This window comes from Malaclemys terrapin, chromosome 3 (assembly GCF_027887155.1).
Source record: "Malaclemys terrapin pileata isolate rMalTer1 chromosome 3, rMalTer1.hap1, whole genome shotgun sequence".
NCBI lineage: Eukaryota > Metazoa > Chordata > Testudines > Emydidae > Malaclemys > Malaclemys terrapin.
The window spans coordinates 196,448,424-196,469,394 of NC_071507.1; the positions used below are offsets into that span (position 1 = coordinate 196,448,424).

The 20,971-nt window shown below is 45.1% G+C and overlaps 1 protein-coding gene across 7 annotated transcripts in view; it reads right to left on the bottom strand.

Moving 5' to 3' along the window:
• Window positions 1–20,971, bottom strand: part of PKHD1 (PKHD1 ciliary IPT domain containing fibrocystin/polyductin) — a 390,722-nt gene that overhangs the window by 347,418 nt on the left and 22,333 nt on the right. For all 7 annotated transcript variants that reach the window (XM_054023612.1, XM_054023614.1, XM_054023615.1 and 4 more), the window contains exons 9-18: window positions 18,965–19,029; window positions 17,066–17,105; window positions 14,921–14,991; window positions 12,398–12,499; window positions 11,734–11,829; window positions 10,885–11,026; window positions 9,788–9,902; window positions 5,868–6,143; window positions 3,871–3,960; window positions 1,572–1,662 (exon numbers count right to left, since the gene is read on the bottom strand). In XM_054023612.1, the coding sequence (XP_053879587.1) occupies window positions 1,572–1,662; window positions 3,871–3,960; window positions 5,868–6,143; window positions 9,788–9,902; window positions 10,885–11,026; window positions 11,734–11,829; window positions 12,398–12,499; window positions 14,921–14,991; window positions 17,066–17,105; window positions 18,965–19,029 (1,088 nt within the window). The remainder of the gene's footprint in view (window positions 1–1,571; window positions 1,663–3,870; window positions 3,961–5,867; window positions 6,144–9,787; window positions 9,903–10,884; window positions 11,027–11,733; window positions 11,830–12,397; window positions 12,500–14,920; window positions 14,992–17,065; window positions 17,106–18,964; window positions 19,030–20,971) is intronic.

Sequence of the window (20,971 nt, forward strand, 5' to 3'; positions counted from 1 at the left end):
TGGCTGATAAAACCATGTGGTATGCTGATGTTTCTTCAGCGGTGCGGTTGCAAGTGAAAGTCAACACCAGAGACAGAGGCAGCGTTTTCTATCTTTGCTGTTCTTTTCTTTCCTTGTTTGTGTGTGTCTTGTTTTGTCTTCCAGGAAAGGGGATCGAGCTAGAACAACAACAGCTCCAGCCCATTTCAATGAATTTCTTCTCTTTTCCCCAAAAGGACAGTTATTACCATCTGCAATGCCACCTAAGGGACTCTCAAACAGGGCATTTTCCTTTTAAAGCCCTTCTCCAGCTGAAGGGATGTTGTTAAAACGAAAGCCGTATTTAATACTTTAAATTTCAAATGCTTTTTCTTTTCTGTATCTTTAATAAAGGGTTAAAACAATTAATGGTGTGTTTGCCATGGCACTAAGCAGGCTGATTTATCTGAATACCAAACCCCAAACATTTTTTAAAACTATTTAATATTGGACAGTGACTGGGTCATCTTAACACCTTTGACCCTTTGGGCCCATTTATTATAAATGAATACAAGAGGTAGCTCATAGACTCGTAGACTTTAAAGCCAGAAGGGACCATCGGGATCATCTAGTCCAGTGGTTCTCAAACTTTTGTCCTGGTGACCCCTTTCACATAGAAAGCCTGTGAGTGAGACCCCTCCCTATACATTAAAAAACACTTTTTATATATTTAACACCATTATAAATGCTGGAGACAAAGAGGGGTTTGGGGTGGAGGATGACAGCTCACGACCCCCCATGTAAGAATCTTGTGAACCCCTGAGGGGTCCCGACCCCCAGTTTGAGAACCCTTGATCTAGTCTGATCTGCTGCACATTGCAGGCCACACAATCTCACCCACCCATTCCTGAAATAGATCCCTAACCTCTGGTGGAGTTACTGAAGTCCTCAAATAATGGTTTAAAGACTTCAAGTTACAGAGAATTCACCATTTACACTCGTTTAAACCTGCAAGTGACCAGGGCCCCATGCTGCAGAGGAAGGCAAAAAAATTCCAAGAGTCTCTGCCAATCTGACCCAAGGGGAAATTCCTTCCCGACTCCAAATCTGGTGATGAGTTAGACCCTGAGCATGTGGGCAAGACCCACCAGGCAGACACCTGGGAAGGAATTCTCTGTAGTAACTCAGAGTCCTCCCCATCTAATATCCCGACTACATTAGAAACAGGCATGCACACATACCTACCTTTGAAAATATGGTACTGGACAACTTCACATGACAGTGGAACTTCCATAATATGGCACTTTATGTCCCATAGTAAACTATCCCTATGCCCCTGCTTATGTTCGTGTAATAAAACAGATTGCGGGGGAGGAGAAGAATCAGTAATTAACATATTAGTAATACTGTTTTTAATATCAATTCAACAATTCATTCCTCCCTAAACTCCCTCACCATAACACACACACATTATTAATAAACCAGGAGGAAAATAAATGTGTAAAACCATTAATAGTATAATACCCCCTGCATCATGCAAAGGTCTTGTTTAGTACATAAGGAGAAAACCACTATTACAGTAAGTGTCACCTAATTTTTTTTTAATGCATTACCTTCCTCAAATCCATTCCGGAGAAGGAATTTAGCAGACAGTGGCTCAGTTTCACATTTTACTGAAAGAAGCTCCTCGATCACTGTTTGGACCTACAAAAAAATAAAAAAAATAATATTCACAATGTGATCATTTTTGTTTAACTGCAGTAGAGAAGGCTGAGATGCTCGTAAAGTGGCCGCTATGTTTAGTAAACGAGCCAGTGATGGAAACAGGGTTGATATAATGGGTAGCCAGGAAGCAGAGGTGAAAGGTCCATCTTCTCTTTTAGAACATGGGCTGGCATGGACAAAAAGTCCACCCTTCCCATTGTTCCAGCTAGCCTTGGAGATGGAGGGAGTGATTAAGTCTCCACAGGTTGCGTGAGCCAAAACCAGATTCAATATTAATAGGTATGGAAGAACCAGCTTAGATATGTAAGAACTATCCATGTTTGACCAAAATTGAAACCCAACCCTAAATACAACCAAGCTGGCTATTTGAAAGACTTCTCAAAACTTTAAAATTCCCATAACGCTGTATTTTCAGTGCATCGCTACACTTTTACATTCCAACTGGGATCAGAAGAAGAAGTCTATCCTCAAAGGGTTCCTTGGCTGGCGAGAAGCAAGCAGTACAAGAAAACTCATGGAAAACCTGATCCTTAGGAGATTTGCAGCCCAGTCAGGCAGACTCGAGAGGTAGTGCAAACAAACGTATATATGATGTATATCCTAACAAGATCCAGTGGCTGGACGTTAAAGCCAAACAAATTCAAGTTAAAATAAAGGCAAATTTAAAAAAAAAAAATCAGTGAGGATGGTTAACAACTAGAACAACCAAGACACACTGCCAAGAGAAATAGTGGATTCTCCATCTCTTGATGACTTCAAATTAGAGCGGTCAAGTGATTTAAAAAAATGAATCACGATTAATCATGAGATTAAAAAAAATAATCGTAATTAATCACAGTTTTAATTGCACTGTTAAACAATAATAAAGTACCACTTATTTAAATATTTCTGGATGCTTTCTATATTCTCAAATATAGGCTCTGGGCTGGGGGTTTCACCTCCCTCCGGGCTCCAGCCTGGCTCAGAGCTTCACCCTCCTGCCCCACTGCCTCCAAAGCTCCAGGCTGGGGCTTCAGCCCCCCACCCCTGATACCTCCCTCCCCACCCAGAGGTATGCGATTAACTCATTAAAAAATTAACGCATTAATTTTGCTTTCATTTAATCGCAGGCGTTAACTGCGATTAATTGACAGCCCTACTTCAAATCAAAACCAGATGCCTAGATGGAAGACACGCTTCAGTCAAACACAAGTTATTGGGTTCAGTACCGGAGTAACTGGAGGACACCTGTAGCCTGTGTTACACAAGTCAGACTACATCTAATGGTCCCATCTGGCCTTCTAATGTATTAATCAAAGCAAACTTCCAAACACTGAGGTTCACCCATCACTTTTTTAAGAGAGTACTAGTTATAGCGAGGGCTAGACTCTATTCGAGCACCAGGAATTATTTCAGGAAGCGCCCTGGCCTGTGTTACGCAGGAGCTCACAGTGGTCCCTTCTGGCCTTCGAATCTATGAACATTTTTTGCAGTGTTGTTGGAGCTGTGCTGGTCCCCGGACATGAGAAAGACAAACGTGGGTGAGGAAATATCTTTTACTGGACCAACGTCTGTTAGTGGAAGGGAAAAGCTTTCAAGCCTCCCAAGGGCAGTAGGAGAGCACTTAATATTAAGTGTTAGGGTTAGATTTTTAAGTGCCCTCCGACAGCATGTGTGAAACCCTTATGCGTAACCATCAGTCCCCCACCTTATAGTTAGCTCAGACATTCTGCTTACCTTCTCCAGACCTGGCGCAATAAGAACTATTACCTCACCTACCTTGTCTCCAATCTATGAGCACAGCAGAAATCAATGGCTTTGAAGAACCCAGTTCCAAACCCGTGTCTTAGGGATGTGAGGTCCCTCTTGGTGTATGTTCCTGGGTGGCAAAGAACCTATTCTCAGGTTTCCAAGTCCCTCTGCTGATTAACATGTCTCTGCGCACCGCTTGTGTTTCATTTTGAATGTACCGGGGACCTGATCAGACGTTGCTGGATTTCAGAGACTCTAATTAGGGGTCAGTCCACCAATATCCTTTTGAAAAGCACTCCCAATAACTGTAAATGTCACTGGGATTACAGCAAGAGGTCTCAGTCTCCAGGCCAAATCCTCAGCTTGTGTAAATCATCATGCCTCCATTCATTTCATTGGAGCTACAACGTTTTATACCAGGTGAGGTTCTGCCCCTCTGGGTTTAATTATACAGACCTGATCAGCTGTAGCATTTGTTGCCATCATGTTGCTGGATACATTGTCCCAGGAAATACGGAACCATCCTGTGCCGGATAAAGTCAGCATCTGACAGGTAGGAAAAACAGGAACAAACGACGTGAGCTACATACAACTCAAAAAGTATCAGATGATCTGTTAGTTAAGAGGATCTTTACATCAGTAGTATTCTGCCCTTCTGGTCTCTGCAAGACAGCAAGTGTCACTTTAACCACCCATCGCTCTATGTGATCTGTTGCAATTCACACTGAAAGCCTTGGTTCTCAGATTATTGGGGCAGAGAGGTTAAGTGACCTGCCCAATGTCACATGCAAACCAGTGGCAGACCTAGGACCAGAACCTCAGGCTCCCAATGCCCAGTCTTGTGCTTTAGCCACTAGAATAAGAATTTCTCTAGTTACTGAGCAACTCTTTCTCCTATTATAAATTTCTTTTTATTAGCTGGTTATGAATATCGGTTGGTTCAGTTCCCAAGGTGACACACTTCAGATCCATGTTTGCTAGGAAAAGAGACATGGTCCTGCCTTGTGTTAGCTAATACAATGACATTCTAGTTTTAACACCTGCTAGCAGGTCAAGGTAAGACTAATCTGCTAACATGTTAAAACTACAAACTGCCTTGTGTTCTCTAGGATTTTACCCCATGTCTGTTAACTTAGAATCATAGAATATCAGGGTTGGAAGGGACCTTAGGAGGTCATCTAGTCCAACCCCCTGCTCAAAGCAGGACAATCCCCAGACAGATTCCCCCCAATCCCTAAATGGCCCCCTCAAGGATTGAACTCACAACCTTGGGTTTAGCAGGCCAATGCTAAAACCACTGAGCTATCCCTCCCTCAACTTGCCTTAACTAACACGTGGTAAGAACACACCATTTTTCTTCGCTAGTGAAGACAAGGCCTCTACAATAAGGGTTTGCTGCAAAATATGTGGAGTAAATAGTGCCATGAAGCATTCAAGGCACAGGATCAAGGCATAGTTAAGACCAAAGCAGACTGTGAAGAACTTCAAAAAGATCTCACAAAACTAAGTGATTGGGCAACAAAATGGCAAATGAAATTTAATGTGGATAAATGTAAAGTAATGCACATTGGGAAAAATATCCCCAATTATACATACAATATGATGGGGGCTAATTTAGCTACAACTAATCAGGAAAGAGATCTTGGAGTCATTGTGGATAGTTCTCTGAAGACATCCATGCAGTGTGCAGCGGCAGTCAAAAAAGCGAACAGGATGTTAGGAATCATTAAAAAAGGGATAGAGAATAAGACGGAGAATATCTTATTGCCGTTATATAAATCCATGGTATGCCCACATCTTGAATACTGCGTACAGATGTGGTCTCCTCATCTCAAAAAAGATATAGCGGCATTAGAAAAGGTTCAGAAAAGGGCAACTAAAATTATTAGGGGTTTGGAACAGGTTCCATATGAGGAGAGATTAAAGACACTAGGTCTTTTCAGCTTGGAAAAGAGGAGACTAAGGGGGGATATGATAGAGGTTTATAAAATCATGGTGTGGAGAAAGTGAATAAGGAAAAGTTATTTACTTGTTCCCATAATATAAGAACTAGGGGCCACCAAATGAAATTAATGGGCAGCAGGTTTAAAACAAATAAATAGAAGTTCTTCACACAGTGCACAGTCAACCTGTGGAACGCCTTGCCTGAGGAGGTTGTGAAGGCTAGGACTATAACAGGGTTTAAAAGAGAACTAGATAAATTCATGGAGGTGAAGTCCATTAATGGCTATTAGCCAGGATGGGTAAGGAATGGTGTCCCTAGCCTCTGTTTGTCAGAGGGTGGAGATGGATGGCAGGAGAGAGATCACTTGATCATTACCTGTTAGGTTCACTCCCTCTGGGGCACCTGGCATTGGCCACTGTCAGCAGACAGGATACTGGGCTGGTTGGACCTTTGGTCTGACCCAGTATGGCCATTCTTATGTTCTTATGATCACAGACGTGGTCCTGACCTGTATCTCCGGAAGCCGGTGGGCACTGGCCCGGATTTCGTGCCTCTCTCTGCGATAGGTATTCACCACATCAGGGTTTAGCCAGGTGTTGTGCAGCTGAACCCCAACTCGCATCCCACTGCTTGGTGCCTTCCCATGATGCAGCGCTTCCAGGTAGTACTTTGAGCCACGCATCAGCTCAAATTTCTGGGATTTTGGCTGCCAACTCTTGCTCCAGTTCTTCTCCCAGTGCTCAGACCATTCAGAAGCACCAGCAGGAATAAAGGCAACTTTCACCTGAATTCAGACCAACAAAAGCAACAAGATAATTACGCAGCAGTGTCTGGCTCCAAAATAACACATGAACCTGACCTCTTTAGCTGGAGAGACTGTACCTTTAAATGACAGAGAGAAAACAGACCACATTCACAGCTATGAGCAGATGTCTGCAGCATTCCTTCCTTTTTGTAAGGGAAAATCCTGTCTAGTACAGAGTGCTGTGATCAAGGGGTCTGAGCTGAGTCCCAAGAGGCAGAGACTTCTCATATCTCACCCCAGCCCTAATAATAACAACTCACAATAACAACTGGCCTTGGAGAAATCACTTAGGTTCCTCATTTGTAAAATGGAAGTTGTGTGATCTACCTATCTCAGATGCGTCTTGTGAGGAACAGTTAACTTCCACTTATAAGCTGCTTTGCAGGTTAATAGAGCTAGATTTTATTTGATAGAGGCCCTGCTGAGTCCTCTCCTTACACTCCTGTTGAGAAATGACAGTGACCAGGGCTGGCTCCAGGCACCAGCTTACCAAGCAAGTGCTTGGGGCGGCCACTTCGGAGAAGGGCGACGCGTCCAGCTATTCGGCGGCAATTCGGCGGACGGTCCCTCACTCCTGCTCGGAGCGAAGGACCTCCCGCTGAATTGCCACCACAGATCGCGGCTTTTTTGTTTGTTTGTTTGTTTGGCTGCTTGGGGCGGCCAAAACCCTGGATCCGGCCCTGACAGTGGCCCATGAGGAATCATCTAAACCAAGCGTCTTTCATTCATTGGATTTGAAATGGAGTCTTTTCCCTCAATTCCATGAATCTGAGGTAACTGTGGAGGCCACCTCAGAGAAGCTGTTTGTTAGAGGGAACCCTTTCAAGGTGACAACAAGAAAAAGACACCAAAACGAGCACCACACCTTAAAATCACGAGAGAGAACAAAACCACTGAGCTAATTCCCTTTCCCCACCCAGGGTATTAAAGGCTATGCAAGTAACACTATCTGTAGGTAAGGCTGCCATTTTAAGTCCCAATTTTCACTTAAACCATTCAAGCTGAAATTTTTCATGCTAGGTGTCAGTCTCAGGGTGGATTATTTTTTTTTTAATTTTCAGTTAAACTGGTTCAGTAATTTAATTACATGCTTACATTCTAATTTTTCTGTCTCATTCAGTGCACAGGATAGACTGTGCTCTGGGATGAATCAAGGCTACATAGTGAAGATGGCTGCTGTCTATAGGACCCCTGCCTCACTTGTTGCAGAAGTTGGAAAGTGAATGAAGCAGGGAACTGGAGGAAGAGAAGGATGGTCTCAGAGTTAAGCTGAATGCTGTCCTGGAGAACTGGAGTCTATCCCTGCCTGTGCCATAGAGCTCCTGTGGGATGCTGGGCAAGTCACTTAAGCCAAAATGTTCCACAAGTGACCACTTGTGGAACAAGTGGGATCTGCCTTTTCTGGTTGCCCAACTTGAGATACTGGAGGTCTGATCTGCAGAAGTGCTGAGACTCTCAGCTGCTACTGAGGTCAATAGCAGCTGTGTTCTCAACAAATGAAGTACTATAAAACGCTGAGTCCTCTTAAAAAAAAAATAAAAATCAGGCACCCGGCTTCTTAAACTGAACCCCCAAATTAGACACTTGGCGTTTTCTTCTCTGACCCTCAGTTCCCCAAGTATAAAACAGGGCTAATAATACCCTCACCTCACAAGGGTGTTACAGAAATAAATGCATTAATGTGCATGAAGAACTAAAATACTATGGTAGCATCATAGAAAAGCCCCTAAGGAAGTTAATAATTCCGTATTCAGTGCGGGGTTTGGATGGAGTGCAGTAAATATGGCATGGGTCACACACTGACTGATGAGGATAAAAAGAAATATCAAATAGCGCCTCATTCAGTGGGAACTGAATGAGGCAGGATTCCTGTGGGGAAAAACAGTGTATGATCATGTCATGAAAGACTGTATCATCATGCATTTGCACACAAGGGGGTCAAATGTAAGTTGCACAGGCAACCTTAATTCTAGCATTTCTGTATTTTTGATGTTTGACTTTGCAGTTTGAATGTTCTTTTAATGTCTTTTTTGTTTTATGTAATCGGTGAGCTTGAATGATGTAATGGTTAATAGTTCCCTCTGGAGGCAGGTTAGTCAGTAAAGATCTTTTATGGTAGGTGAGATCTTTAGGGGTAGCAGAGGGAGACTTTTCCCCTCCAAGGCAAAGGTAACTGGGGACCAGACAAAGAACCCTTGGAGACTGGAGTCTGCTCTTCCCTTGACAGTACCCTTCCAATGGGCCTCAGTCTTGAGCCAGGAGACTTGCTTCTGGGGAGGAAAGGATAATTGAGTCTCTAAGGCCCATTCAGTCCTCAGCCTCTCGAGATTGACGCCAACCAAGGTGCCAACTGTGACTGCGTTTTTACACGCCCACCAAACGATCCATCCACCTCCTATCAGACACATTCTAAGTAGTCACTGAACCACCATTCTCTGGCATGGGACAAGGACCCCACGTTGCAGCTGAAGTTATAACAAGGGGAGCATGTACCACGCAGCCTCATGACAACACCTTTCCCTCTGGCGGAAAATGGGATGCACGTTGAGAGAAAACCTACAGCAAGCAGAGAGCATTTGGAAAGCTGGACAATCAAGGGGCCTGAGTCCCTGCTCCATTACACGAGGGTATGTGATGGTGGCACCCTGTGCAGGGAGTTAGCTCCAAACTCCTACCCCTCACCTTGGGGAGGCAGAAATTCTCCCAGGAGTCAATCCAGCACTGCTATCAATGACAAACAAATCAGCAACAGTCTCCTTTATCAGCAAACAAACTACCCCAGTGCCCCCCAGAATCAGTCCCGCAGTCTCCAATCCTTTTGGGCTCTGGCTGATTTTCATGTGCTGTGAATACTTATACTAGCCACACATGCAGGCTGCCTCCTAGGCCCATCCATCCGCCTCTTGGACCTCAGCCTCTTGGCCTGCCTGGTCCTTACAGCAGCACATGTGCTCTCCAATAACCCTTCTCAAATTGCAATCCCATCCTCCAAATCAGAAGGGGGTGGGCACCAGGAAGAAGGAGTGGGATTTCCTGCCGCTTCTCAAGCCTACCGGCACAGGAAATTCCAGCTTCTCCTCTTTGCTCATCTCCCCCGCCACTCGGGGTTGCAGAGCCTGCTTACACAGCACTGTTGCTGATCTGTGTAGTGTCACCACGCTAGGACAACGCCATTGAAAAAATCAACACAACAGCTGAAGAATCAGGCCCAAGCAATCCGACTTGCAGGAAGGGAAATCCCAGTGCTTGATAACTGTAAACAGGGGCGGCTCCAGGCACCAGCACAGCAAGTGCGTGCCTGGGGCGGCAAGCTGCGGGGGGCTGCCTGCCGGTCGCTGTGAGGGCGGCAGTCAGGCAGCCTTTGGGGGTACGCCTGCAGAAGGTCCGCCGGTCCAGCGGCTTCGGCGGTAATTCGGCAGCAAGTACACCAAAGGCGCAGGACCGGCAGATCACCCGCAGAAATGCCGCCGAATCCACGTGACCAGTGGACCACCTACAGGAATGCCGCTGAAGGCCGCCTGACTGCCGTGCTTGGGGCGGCAAAAAACATAGAGCCGCCCCTGACTGTAAATGCAACTCTTCCATATCCTGCACTTCCTATTTTTGCTGCCCTAATGAAATACCTTTTTTCCTGGGTCTTCTGACAGGCTTAGGTGCAAGGAAGCCCTGCCATCTGCCTGAATCCAGAAGGTGTAATTATTTGTCTGTGGTGCCACAAAGAATCCACGTAGTCGTGAGCTAGGCAGCAGAAGAATATCCATGTCAGATAAAAGCAGTGCGAAATCCCGGACAAAAAGCTGGTTTCTCCCATTTATTAACAGGAAGGGGGAAATATTTGTAACAACATGCAAAGGTACTCAAATTCAATAGCTTTTACCAGTTTTTAGGGACTCAAAATCTGACCTGTTTTCACAGGGAAAAAAATGACATTGCACAAATATTTCCCCCCAAAAAGTGAAAATAGACTTTTTTTTTTTTTTTTTTTTTTAAAAGCAGAATCATCCCCATTGCTGAGTAGGAAAAAGCGTTCATGTTGGAAACCTACACAAGTTCAAGGGAGAGGCACATGCAAATGTCAGAAAGGTGAAAATGTTTGTGAGTATTTCTGCAAAACAAAACACAACTCTTAATGGATGACTCTCAAAAGGGTCAGATCACGTGCACCCCAAAATTCTAAGGGTCAGCTCCTCTGCAGGAGTAAACTGGTGTTGCTCCATTAACCTGGAGCTATGTTGCTTCCCACCAGATGAGGATCTGGCCCAACGTGCCTATTCCAGCCTTTTGGCACACAGAGCTCCTTTCCAGATGCAATACTTTCTGCTTCTGGTTGAGCTGGTCCTATCTCAAGAGCGCTCTCCTTTGAGGTATTTCATCACTTCTATCTCTAGTCCTGGGCAAAACCAAGACGTACAGAAATAGGAGTCAGTTGGTGGCCCAGGATCATGCCCCTGGAAGTCAGAAACTCCTCCTACACCACTCTGCCCTGGGTTCTCCAAGCAAGGCAATTCAGTGAAGATGAAAAATATGGGATAAAACATGTCACTGCATTTTTTGAATTTCAAAGGGACCTAAAAACTCAAGTATCGAGCAAAGATTTGATTGGAATCCTCAGAGCTGGGCAGTAAAGCTTGTTAAAAAGGACTGGAATGTGCCATTGCTACTTCTTCCGCTGCTAAAGGTGCATACCAAGTTTTCATCTCCTTTTGAGACCACTGAATACCTGAATGACTGCTGTGCCTGAGAGAGAAATCTTTCTGGAGAGCTGGCATTAGGAACAATCTGCCATCTATATCCAGGGGCTGTTTCAGTTAGATCAGTGCCTGCTGCATCATCCCAGACTTCAAAGAGAAGCCCTCTGTTTCCTGGGAAGTTAAAAAAAAATATCAAGAATCTAGTCAGCCTGGCTAATGGAAAGTCCACAGCACATGAGAGAATTAATAGCAAAACAATGAAAAAGCTGCAGGCCACAGTCTATGGGTTGCTGGATAATAATCTCTGACAAGAGCTGTTTTGGGACCTATTAATGGGATCAACGTTAGTTCCAGGCTAGGAACACCGGAGAGACGACGCCTTGATCTATGGAGTCCCCTCCAGCAAATAAAAAAAAGTACCAAAGGTCTTCAAAGTATAGTGCCTCCAGCACTCCCCAGCCAAGGTGCGATGGTCAGTACATTGAAGCAAAAGGAAAAAGAATTAGAATTCTCAGGGACTCCAAAAGGGATCAGAAAACAAAAGACCCCTGGAAAATAGACTGGAAATAAAGGAAACTTGTCAGGAGGGGCAGACTCATGGATATCAGGGGAAAAACTGAGGAGTATCATCGGGTTAGTCCAGAGTTCCTAGGTTCAGATGTTACCCAGAAATCCCTAGCAAACTGGGAAGTCTGTTCAGCAAACCCAGGAGAGGTTACCCTGCTACTGAAAACCCATGTGATGTGACATCAGTAGGTTTTGGATAACCCCATTTTTATCCATCCCACCACCAAACACAGAATGAAGTCTCTACCCCATTTCCAAATGGCAGCACAGCAGTTTGCCAAGCAGGGCCTTTGCTCTTAGAAATACTGTACCTGCTTGGGGTGCAGCAAGTCTTCTGGTTTCATCAATGGGTCTAGTAGTGCAGCTAATCTTCCGGGGAGAACAGTGCTTGATTTCACAGGGAACACCTGACAGTGGGAAAAGGAGAAGTCGGTATATGCAGAACGAGACTGAAGAACATAAATCCAGGCCTAAACTGTTTAAGGGATGAGCCCCCTTTGATTCTGAAAGAGATTAGCAGAGCTGCACTGCATCACCTTCAAACAAGGGCAACATCACACCAAACAGAGAGTGTATATCTGTAGCCAATTATTCATTTGAATTCACAGCAGTGAGGGCCTCTCATACAGCAAGTACCATGGTTCTTATGTCCACTACCATGCTACTTACCTGTACGTGTAGTCCCACTGACTTTGACTCAACTGCAGTAGGAGTTGCTGGAGCAAGTACTATTAGAGAATCAGGCCTTAAGGGAGTGGGCTCCTCTGAATGCATGTCCAACTGGGCATTCAATATGGTGGCACGGGTGTAACCGAAGGCAGAATTTAGTTGGTGTTGGTCCTGCTTTGAGCAGGGGATTGGACTAGATGACCTCCTGAGGTGTCTTCCAACTCTAATATTCTATGATTCTATGAATTTGGTCTGTGGTCTTCATTCCATCACTGTAGTATCCAAAACTGATTTCTACATTGTTACCTGCAACTGTGACCTGCACAGGCTGGTCAAAGAAGTCTCCTGTGATCGTGAGGTCACTTCCTCCTCCTAGGCTTCCCGAGACTGGAAACACAGATGCTATCTCTATAGAGGAAGGAAAAGGAGATTTGGAGAATGGACCTAGCTAACATGCATTAGGAAAGGTCCATCCCACTTCTGCTTCCATTAAAACTAAAAGTAACACTTGCACTGACCTCAGGGGGAGCAGGCTCCGAGAAACTAACTGGCCCAAAGTCATCCCTAGCCCGAATTCATCCAGGAAATCAGTGGAATTACAGCAAGGATTAATTTGATCCTATAGGTGTAGCTCAGCTAAAGGACAATTTAAGGAGGGATATGATAGCTCTTACAAGCTGGTATAATTCACATCCTGAGGAGGCCAGAAGCAGATGAAATTAAACTATTTTTGACCAGTGGTTCTCAACCTTTCCACACTACTGTACCCCTTTCAGGAGTCTGATTTGTCTTGCGCACCCCCAAGTTTCACCTCACTTAAACTACTTGCTTACAAAATCTGACATAAAAATACAAAAGTGTCACAGCCCACTGTTACTGACAGATTATTACTTTCTCATTTTTGTCTGTATGAAATTTTACATTGTACTGACTTTGCTAGTACTTTTTATGTAGCCTGTTGTAAAACTAGGAAAATATCTAGATGACTTAATGTACCCCTGGAAGACCTCTGCATACCCCCAGGGCTACACATACCCCTGGTTGAGAACCATTGTTTTAGACTGTCAGGCTAGCCGCTGAATTTAACCCACAGATTTGACTGTTGTGAACTTTCTGTCAGCAGTGTTGTTGTAGCCGTGTTGGTCCCAGGATATGAGAGAGAGGCAAGGTGGGTGAGCCCAGACCTGAAGAAATGTTCTGTGTCAGCTTGAAAGCTTCTCTCTTTCACCATCTGAAGCTGGTCCAATAAGAGATAGTGCCTCATCCACCTTGGCTCTCTAATTGAACTTTCAAACAGTTGACTATGATGCTGTTAATCCTTAGCGTTTAGGGCCAAATCCTGAAAGATGCTGAGCCTCTGGCAATTGCCAGTGATATAAATGGAAGTTGTGAATGCTCAGATTTGACCTCTAGTCTCCGTTTGCATGGACAATGTGGTTATTTTTCCACTAGATGTCAGCATGGCTGTTTAGCATTCCTCATCTCTCATGCACACACAGGTACTGTAGTTAGATGGGGCAACTGCAGTTCTAAACACTGAATCACACTTTGGTGGAGAGATGACCTTAGCTTTCCCAAGTCTAAATTTTTTCTAATCCATCCATTTAAGGGCCATATTAATAATTCAGCCATCAAGGGGGTCCCTCTAAATCCTTTAAACCAAGTACTTTATACATGTGCACATCACAAATCACCAGTCCATTAGTTATAGTAGTTGCAATCAATGGTGAGATCAGGCCTTAGTGGGAAAGATATGGCAGGTAGCCCTGAAACCTGTTCAGACTGGATGAGCCAAATGGTCTTTTCTAGCCTTGTCCTATCCAGGATAGCAATCAAAGCCAAGTGCTTTATGGTCCATGAAACTTAGATCTGTGGTTGTACTTTGAGTTTTAGACCCAGATTCTTTTTGAAGATCATCGACATTACTTAGTCATGACAGCAGCTACTGAGGATTTAATTTTCTATTGTCTAGAGAGCTGGAAACTGCATGCCCATGTGTTTTACAATACAATGCTTTACTCAGTACAAGACAATACTACAGTAGTCTGTGATATATCTTTGCCCAGAATGCTTGACTCTCACACTGAAACTCAAGAGATACAATACAATCAGCTAGGAGATGGTCAGGAAGTAATTTTCAGCTGATTCATCCTATCCAAAGCCCCCTGCATGTCGAAGACCTCAACTCCCACCAACTTCGGTAGGATTTGAGGAGGCCGAGCAGGGTCAGGCACCTCTTGTAGGTCTGGCAGGAGAAATAGTGGGGTTGCTTGATCATCACCCCATCTCCAGACCTGCTGGTTCCCCGGTTGTTAGGGTTCTCCTGCTCAATACCCTTTAGAGATTTCAGAGCCACCCACAGAGCTGGAGACAGAGGGTACATCTACATGAGGGGGCTTCCCAGAGCAGACAGAGAGATGTGCTAGCTCTGCTTGTGCTAGCACACTAAAAATAGCAGTTCGGGCTCGGGCTGGAGCCCACAAAGGGAGAGGGTCTCAGAGCCCGGGGTTAAGCCCGAGCCCCAATATCTAGGCTGCAATTTTGGGGAGTTCAGTTCAGCACGCAATGAAAGCAGGAAGAGACAGGAAATCTGGGCACCCCCCAACCTTAGCTCATAGAAAGATAGAGGGCTAGATTTTGTATCTCATCCTGAGGTCCTTTTTGTGCTCTCTGTCTACACGAGAGCAACTCCCACTGAATCCGAAGGGAAATGCACACAAGGATCGAAGGCACAATAACATTGGGAAGAATAATAGAAAGATTTTCTTCATAAGCCTCTTTGGACTTGTCATAGGACAGGGAAGTCATTGGGGCAGCAATGTACAGCACCTGAGAATGTCTGATACAAGAAAAGCTCCTGTTTGGCACTGATGAGCCAAGCATCCTTGTGTACCATCGACCTGCAACATGAGAGAAAGGCCTGTGAAACTCCATGGAATTTGAGTTGGGGGTAGATCTCTCCATAGTACCAGGGAAGCTGAATGGGACATCTCAGAATAAACACAGGAAAACACAGTTATTCTAGGATAGCAAATGCTACTTTTCACCCATATAGAGCAGTGTTCATTCAAGCATCCAAATTAGAGCTCGTTGAAGTTCTTCAACTGAAAATTTTTGCCATTATCAAATGCAGTTTTGTTGAAATCAAAATCTACTGTCTCACACTTTCTTACAGTTTTCCTACTTTTTGCAGGTGGGTAATGGTAAAAAGGTGTTTTTTCCCCACTTTCAGATACTTTGCCTTTTCCCTTTTCTTTCAGTCGAAAAGGGTAGAAAAGTAAAATAAGGGAGAGAAGGGGGGGGGGGTCTTAAAATCCAAAAATGGAAAATTGAAATTTTTTGGTGTCGAAAAAATGCAACGTGACATTCCAAGTCAAAAGAAACTAAAAACGTTCCCAAAACCCAACATTTTGCAGTCAAAAATTTTCGGTGATTTTTCTCACAGAAAACTCAACGGGAAAAATGTTGGTTTTCCAACCAGCTCTAACCTGAGTGTATTGCGGGCCAGATGGTAGCATTTAACCACTGGCATAGGGATGGAGTCAGCATACCCAATGGGTGGCTCCCAGAGTTCCAGCAAATGTAGAATGGATAGCAAACCACGCTGGCCAACATCAGGGATTGAACCAACTACCTCCAGGACTGAACACATGAGTCTCTAAAGGTTGAGCTAAAAAGCTAGATTCCAAAGTTGATACCTTTGCCAGACTCATTTCCTCAGTGACTTGCGCATGGCGAGGGGAGACCTATCACACATTGGACCAGTGGGGTACACACAGACTTTATCATCCTTTTGAATAGACAAGCATGTTCCCCTGGCCACAGTTTGTATGTGAGGGGGTGTGGGTCATGGTGCACCTTGTCCCCACTCCCTCTGGGGCAGCTTGCAGTCTTGGAGACACATGGAAAGAAAAGGAAAGTGCAGAGACTGTCCCTAGCCTATGCAGGGAGTGTGCGAAGCGCCTTCGTCCCTGGACAACACTCCCTGCACATCCTGTTGGAGTTGTGGGGGCAATCTGGCCTCTTCATAAGCATTAAGTCTCAACACCATGATGAGGTAGAGAAAACGGGTGCAGCGAGATTAAGTGACTAGCCCACGTGTAACCCGTGCCTGCTCGGTGTGGCACTCTGTCCCCCTCTAGTGGCAGCTAGACCAGCTAGATTGATGAATCTGCTACAGACTTGGCTAAGAGAGATGTGTCTTTTAGCTCAGGCAGTAGAGGCTCATGTATTAAGCTCCAGGGGTCCCAGGTTTGATCCCGGGTGCTCATGACCAGGGTCTGTCAGCATTACACCTGCTCACCGAGGAAATCCATGACAGAGTCAGAAGTCAAACTCAGCAGTTAATAAGGAAGCTGCCACAATGCATATGCTGATTTTTACCAACAGCTCGCAGAGCTCTGTGGTTGACTGTTATCCAAAGTAACAACTGATTCATGAGCAAGGACAATGATAATCAAGCCATTGGGAACAAGGCTCTTCTACTGTTTAAAGCAAAACCCGCATAGAAATCTCACCAGGCATCAGCTGCCATACACCCCTTCTGATACTGCATTTGGACCAGAACCAACCCCTCCCTCCTTTCCCACCCCTAACATTCACAACTAGGGTTCTGGTTTTGGCCCATCTAAGAGAAATAGATGTCCACAAGTCACTCAGCCACCCTGCATGTGTAGAAGATTGGTGATAGGGGATTATGCCCATCTGTATCGAATGGATACCCCTGTTCTGTGCTCTTAAACAATGGCAAGGAGACCCCCAGATCCTTTCAATATTCTCTAGGGGGAACTTTCTTCTCATTGCCATCCTCAGATCTAATGATCAGTTCATCCCATTGAGACAGTAAAGGGCCATGGATAGGTATGTATAAGCAAGTTCTATGAAATGTATCCCGGTACTCTTTCTGGACCCAGAAATGCAGCCGTACTACCATAGGAAACCACAGATGAACGGGGCAGCGTTTCTGTTACTCACTTTCCTTTGTTAAACACTGAAAAGCTAATGTTCTGCGAACCTGTTGGAAGAGAAAACAGACACAGTTAATGCAGGAACGTGGGGGAGTCCGTAGAAAAAGCACACTGGACTAGGATCAACACTAGGGTCCTGATTCCCCTTTCTTCACTGACTTTACCCCAGTGTATCTCCACTCACTTCAGGGGAGCTGTTCTGATTTACAGCGAGAGGACAAAGTGCATCAACTAGTAATGCTATGAGAACACAGAAACCTGAGAACCACACCCCAAAAAACCCATTGAAGCGGTCACACCAAAACCAGATTGCACAGTCTCCAGCTGACACAGGAGCCTGCCACATTATTATTATGGGAGCACCTAGAGACCCCAACTGAGATCAGGACCCCGTTAAGCCAGTCGCTGTCGCGTTTTACAATCTAAACATACAAAACAGAGTCCGGGGAAATAAGGCACACAGAAAGCTTCAGAGTAACCTTCTCAAAAGCCCCTAAGTCCTGTTTTCAAATGTGAATAAGGCTCTTAGGAAGTTTAAGTCTCTCTCAAAGTCGGTGGGATTTCAGCTCCTAAGTCACTTTTGAAAACAGGGCTTAGGCACTTTTGAAAATGTCACCTAACATGACTGCCCACAGCCTCCTAGCCAAGCCAGCTCTCTAGAATCCCAGTTCAGTGCCTTAGCCACCGGACCTAAACAACTCTGGGCTTCCACCAGGGCAAATCCTTAGACATTGGTAATCATGTGAGGCAGCTGTCCCTCCAATTTTCTCCTGGGAATGGCCTATATCAAAGGCTACAACTCAGATGACAAGCATAGCAGAAGGGGCATCTTCACAGCCCTAGTAACACAGTGATGTGAACCCATGAGCAATGGACACACTGAGCCCACAAATACCATCAAAACTCAGCTACTCCAGGGAAAGGGCCGAAAAGTACATAGCCAGGGACAACTCATTCTTGTGCACCTCCACTTAGATACGAGGAGGAAAGTTATCATATAAAGAAAAGGAGTACTTGTGGCACCTTCGAGACTAACAAATTTATTTGAGCATAAGCTTTCGTCAGATGCATAGAATGGAACATATAGTGAGGAGATATATATACATACGGAGAACATGAAAAGGTGGGAGTTGCCCTACCAACTCTAAGAGGCTAATTAATTAATATGAGCTATTGTTGTCAGCAGGAAAAAAAAAAACTTTTGTAGTGATAATCAAGATGGCCCATTTCAGAAAGTTTGACAAGAAGGTGTGAGGATTCTTAACGTGGGGAAATAGATTCAATTTGTGTAATGGCTCAGCCATTCCCAGTCTCTATTCAAACCTACCAATGTGATATATGCCATCATGTGCCAGCAATGCCCCTCTGCTATGTACATTGGCCAAACCGGACAGTCTCTACGTAAAAGAATAAATGGACACAAATCTGACATCAGGAATCATAACATTCAAAAACCAGTAGGAGAACACTTCAACCTCTCTGGTCACTCAGTAACAGACTTAAAGGTGGCAATTTTGCGACAGAAAAGCTTCAAAAACAGACTCCAACGGGAAACTGCTGAACTTGAATTAATATGCAAACTAGATACCAACAACTTAGGCTCGAATAGAGACTGGGAATGGCTGAGCCATTACAAACATTGAATCTACCGCTGCTACTCTGAAACATGTAAAGAAAGGTGAAGGTCAAAAAATGGGTGAGGGAGGGAAATATTTACAATAAATAAGTCATTAGGTTACAATAATAAGACCATAGTTAGAAAGGGCAGAAACGTTCCAGGGACTCACTCCCGACCCTGGGTTTCCAATGGGACGGCTGTACACGCAGCGGGTATTTCATTAATTATGACACCTTTCGAGGCAGAGACCAGAATTGTAGGTGTACATGTTCTCCTCTTTCCACTGACCGATATAGCTGCCTTCTACACGGCACTGTAAGGTCCCCGTTCCATGATCCATCTGAATGGGATAGCTGTAAAGAGACAGAGAAATTGTGCTGCCTTTAGAAAGGAAAGGGAACATAAGGAAAACACAGCATTACCATTCCAAACAAAATACAGGTTGTCCCCAGCTCCAGGGCTTGATCCTGATACTGGAAGGATGCTTGGAACCTCAGCTTAAACGGGACGTGAGGGCAAACAGCATCTCATAAGACTGGGTCACTGGAGACGATGCGTAGGTGGAGGGATGTAAGGAAGAGGTACAGTCCTGAGGTTGCTGTGATGCAGACAAGCTACTGGGCAGACCTTTCTGGGCATATCTACACTGCAAAGTAACCCCAGGGTTCAAAACTCAGGCTCAAGCCTAACCCCTCTTCCAGCTACACACAAATCGTGCTAACCACAGAGCTGGAGGGTCCGAGCCTGAGTCAAGCCAGGAACCAGGACTCAAGCCTTATTGCTGTGCAGTATAGACGCAGCCCCACTGGACTCATGCTCTGGGATTCCACCAAAATTATCCCACAATCCCACGAGATGACTTTCTTTGTTCTCTTGAAAGTCAAGTTTGGTGGAAAACCAAGTTTTCCCACAGTGCACCATGAACAAAGGGCTAGAGTAGCCACATTTTGGGAGGGCAACAGGAAGTCTGGGATATGGGTGGTTGGACTTGGGCCTGCATAATGGGATGGGACCCAGGATTCAACAAGTCCTAACCTGGGGCTACCACTAAGTGTAGATGCTCAAGCCTTAGGTTAACAAACCTGTCCACTAACTCAAGTTCTACTGACCCTGGGCTTACACTGTAGTGTAGAAATACACTCTATGGCCCCAACGTATGAGAAATGCAATAATGGCTTAAAGGTGGACTTTGTCCTCTGTCACAATGTGGACTGGGCCCCTTTAAGGAGCCCCCAGCCCAACTATGCCTTATTAATAGCCCCTAGAGGGGGCCTGATAGACAGCCACTGGCCTCTCTCAAGATCCAAACGGAAACTGTGACAGAGACCAGGAGACTTCTGAAGAAGACCCTTGACCGGGAAGGGTTTGGGCCAGGAAGCAAAAGGGCTGAAGGCCAGAGGAAGCGGACTCCAGGGAAGAAGGGAACATTCCAGCTAGGGAGGGCTGGGAGTTGCCTGCTGAAAGCAGGGAATTGAGTTGAACTTTGTAGAATTAATTTTGGGACTGAGTTTTGTTTTGAACTTTGATCTTGATAAACCCAGCCCCTTCGGAGGGATGGATTGCCGGTATGCACAATTTATTAAGGAGTCCTGAAGACGGAAACAGAGGCAGGAAGCTGCAAAGCCACCCTGGCCACAAGGGGGTGCTCAGGAGGAGGCAGACCCTGAGTATCCACCCCCCACCCAAACCACAGAAACAGAGAAACTGAGAATCAGGCCCCGTGTGTCTTTCTAAGACGAGGAGAGCCTGCACATTTCAGTATTGCCAGAGCAGTTCTCTCTCGGAGGGGTGGTTATAGATTGCTAGCAGGCAGGCTAAGAATGTTGTTAATGTTGAAACTGCCTTGAAAAAATCAATGATGCCAAGGGTAGGTTTGTAAAAGTTTAACAATGATTGGACAAACCGCTTAAATCCATAGCAGTTTGGCCCCGCCACTTCCATATTTTAAACAAAGACTTTTTCATCAGCAGCTGAGAAAGAATTTATGATTGAAGGGAACTGAGATAGTTTGTATTTGGCTAAATAAGTAATGCAAACAGGAACGCCACTGCCAGGAACTGCTGTCCCGGGGGCATGAAAACTTCCCTCCCCCCATGGAGATCCACTCTGGCAGCTTTCCTATTACACTGCACTTAGTCACTTACACCTATATTTAAAGTGAGTGAAGATACTTCCAGCCTCAGTGTCACTTAGAAGAGTCAAGAGCCTGATCCTCATCTGCAATGAACTCATGCACAGCTGACCTTGTCTACACTGGGAGCTGCATTGGTGGAGATCCTGTCTACAATCTGTATT